At 39.9% G+C, this 3,342-nt stretch overlaps 1 protein-coding gene across 1 annotated transcript; it reads left to right on the top strand.

Annotated features, from left to right (window-relative positions):
• The first annotated feature begins 598 nt into the window (after positions 1-598).
• LOC121237271 (probable pectate lyase 18) lies at positions 599-2,630 on the top strand. The gene is made up of 4 exons (XM_041133947.1): positions 599-782; positions 906-1,655; positions 1,760-1,898; positions 2,001-2,630. Exons 1-4 carry the CDS (start codon positions 667-669, stop codon positions 2,220-2,222), a joined length of 1,227 nt encoding a protein of 408 aa, XP_040989881.1. The 5' UTR covers positions 599-666; the 3' UTR covers positions 2,223-2,630.
• Positions 2,631-3,342: the final 712 nt, after the last annotated feature.

Raw genomic sequence — 3,342 nt, 5'->3', positions numbered from 1 at the left:
ACTTGAATGTGAGTTTTGTTGTGCAAAGAGAATATATTATGAGTATTTGGGTTATTCAAACCTCAAATCTAGGGGTGAAAATGGTGGAAAGAAGATGATTATCACACTCTGTAGCTTCTAACTTTAATTAAAAAAAGTAGAAAATTGATGTAGAAAAGCACAATCTACTTGTATGGAAAATCATAGAATCTAAGCCATGTGGAGACTGTTTGTAGAAGATGTAAGAAAACAGTCTGTTTTATGTTCTCACTTGATAAAAAGAAGATGAATGCTACTCTGTGTCTTTTATCATCTCAATGATGTTTGATGCTGTACACATTTTAAATGGATATTTCTACTTAAAAAAAGAATGGCAATTGTTCTAAAGAATTTGTTCATGATCCTGTAAACGATTTTCCTTTTGATGTTATTTATTTTTTTTCCACCATCATTCATGGCTTGCTTCGCTTAACGGCAAAAAACTACCCAAAATTGATTGAGAATCCCTTAAAACCAGAAATCACGAGCACCTTGGACCCACATGTTTAGTTAAATCATACCATTTAGCCCGGCTTTAAATTTCTTTATATATACATACTCTCCCCTCCTCCATTCATCATCATCACTCAAACCCCTCACTCTCCCTCCTTTTGCTCTCTCGCACATTTCCTATCACACAACAGGAAAATGGCAATCCCTCCTCCGCTCTTTCTCATCACCTTCCTCTTCTCTGTCCTGCTCCCAACCCTCATTTCCTCCTCCCCAGTTCAGGATCCTGAGCTAGTAGTAAAAGAAGTGCAAAGGTATGAGCCTCCACCAACATGACTTTCTTTTATTGTTTGTTTTTGGGTACGGAATGGTACTAAAAAATGGCTACTTTGCATGCTAATGTTACAAAAATGTCACATTTTTTTTGTTAATTTCAGGAGCATCAACAATGCGTCTAAGGCTAGGAGGAACTTGGGTTATCTTTCTTGCGGGACAGGCAACCCAATCGACGATTGCTGGCGGTGTGACCACAATTGGGAGAAGAACCGCCAGAGGCTGGCTGATTGTGCTATTGGGTTTGGCAGAAACGCCATTGGAGGAAAAAATGGCAAGATTTACGTGGTCACAGACAGCAGCGATGAAGATGCAGTGAACCCAAAGCCGGGGACTCTTAGATATGCTGTGGTTCAAGATGAGCCATTGTGGATTATCTTTGCACGAGATATGGTGATAAAGTTGAAGGAAGAGCTGATTATGAATTCGTTTAAGACCATTGATGGGAGGGGAGCGAGTGTTCACATTGCTGGGGGTCCATGCATCACTGTTCAATTTGTGAGTAATATTATCATTCATGGCATACACCTACATGACTGTAAGCAAGGGGGAAATGCTATGGTGAGGAGCTCCCCACGGCACTATGGGTGGAGGACAGTATCGGACGGTGATGGGGTGTCAATCTTTGGTGGGAGCCACATATGGGTGGACCATTGTTCACTGTCAAACTGTGATGATGGGTTGATTGATGCAATTCATGGTTCCACAGCCATTACCATCTCAAACAATTACATGACACACCATGACAAGGTGATGTTGTTGGGTCACAGCGATTCCTACACTCAGGACAAGGGCATGCAGGTGACCATCGCCTTCAATCACTTTGGGGAAGGGCTTGTCCAAAGAATGCCAAGGTAAAAAAAAAAAAAAAAAAGTCCCAAAAGCAAAAGAAGTGTGAATTGTATGTTGGATTGCTTTATTTTTGTGTTGTTGAGGGTATATTCTTTTCCATATGCAGATGTAGGCTAGGGTACTTCCATGTGGTTAACAATGACTACACTCACTGGGAAATGTATGCCATTGGAGGGAGTGCTTCCCCTACCATTAATAGCCAAGGGAACAGATTTGCTGCACCAGATGACAGATTCAGCAAAGAGGTGAAAAAATGTGACACATTAGTTGGTATGATTGGAAATGACAAAAGGTGTCACATATACTATTGTTACTGATATATGTCTCGAAACTGTGAATTTCTGCAGGTGACCAAACATGAGGATGCTCCAGAAAGTGATTGGAAGCACTGGAATTGGAGGTCTGAAGGAGACCTATTGCTGAATGGTGCATTTTTTACAGCATCAGGTGCTGGGGCTTCATCAAGCTATGCCAAGGCTTCGAGCTTAGGAGCAAGACCGTCTGCTCTTGTTGGCACAATCACAACGAGTGCAGGTGCACTAAATTGCAGGAAGGGTTCTCATTGCTGATTGTGATATCTCAACAATTACAATCCTTGCAAGTGATTTGAAGTCTAGTTGAGAGGCTAAATATGTAGAAAATTTTAGTAGAAAGTGAAGGGAGGGGGGAAGTAAAAAAGAAAAGGGCACAAGAAGCTTGGGGTCAAATGTCAATGATCTCTAAGCCGATTTACTTTTCTTGGCTTTTTCTTCACTCCATGTTTTTCTCTTTCTACCCATTTATTTTCACTCTTTTTTTCTTTCTTTTTTCCACTTTTGACTCGATTCTGATGGTCACAATGTACAACCTCGGCCTGTTACTCTTTAGTCCTTAGACCCATCTCCTGTGGATTCTGCTTGGGAATCACAGTGGTCTTAGAGGAAGCAAGTGCAGAAGTGTTGCTATACTAAATGATCTATTTATAACTTTTATATCAATTCTCTCTCTCTCTCTCTCTCTCTCTCTCTCTCTCATGAGACAACACAAAACTCAAAGAACCTCGAACAACTCCAGCGGACCAGCAGGGTAGGAAAAAAAAAAAGAAGAAGAAGCAGACCCGAAAGACAATAAAGGAAAAAATGGTAGTAAAGGCAAAGGAAAAGCTTCAACCCTACCAGTCATATTAATATACGTGATTAGGAAGGTCCAACTACCACTTTTAACTGTTACCGAATTCGCTACACGAAAAAAGTAGCCAAGTAGGGCTTATTTGTCATTCCCATATAAGGGAAAAAAAGAGACCTGTAAAAATAATGCAATAAATCCAAAGAGTCCATTCCAAGAGAACATTAGCTACTTTGGATTCTTTGGCTCATCAATTCTGGTATGGAAGTATTAAACTCTCACCAAAATTTACAGGATAATCTTATCCTTACTAAGGACAATAACAACTTGTTTGACAAAATGTCTCAGGAGATTTTATTTTTAATACTAGAGATTTTTTTTTAATCAAAGGAGGAAATTTTATTGCAAGATCCTCACTAAGGCGGAGGAACTACGATTTACACCAAATAATAAGCAAAGAATTACAAGCATAAATAAGAAAGTTCTCAACGATCCGTGCACAAAATACCTCATAGCATTACGGTTCCAATTTCTGATATAGAAAATACCCAATTGTTGTTTTCGGCACCCTCCTTGGCTAGGAAG

This window comes from Juglans microcarpa x Juglans regia, chromosome 6S (assembly GCF_004785595.1).
Source record: "Juglans microcarpa x Juglans regia isolate MS1-56 chromosome 6S, Jm3101_v1.0, whole genome shotgun sequence".
In the NCBI taxonomy this organism is placed as follows: domain Eukaryota; kingdom Viridiplantae; phylum Streptophyta; class Magnoliopsida; order Fagales; family Juglandaceae; genus Juglans; species Juglans microcarpa x Juglans regia.
This window is presented reverse-complemented; position numbering and strand designations above follow the sequence as displayed.

Bases quoted from the DNA above. Each gene is read 5' to 3' on its own strand.
- LOC121237271 (XM_041133947.1), top strand. From the start codon at position 667: ATGGCAATCCCTCCTCCGCTCTTTCTCATCACCTTCCTCTTCTCTGTC. The intron at 1,656-1,759 runs GTAAAAAAAAAA...TTCCATATGCAG, and splicing joins CTTGTCCAAAGAATGCCAAG to ATGTAGGCTAGGGTACTTCC. The intron at 1,899-2,000 runs GTGAAAAAATGT...GAATTTCTGCAG, and splicing joins ATGACAGATTCAGCAAAGAG to GTGACCAAACATGAGGATGC.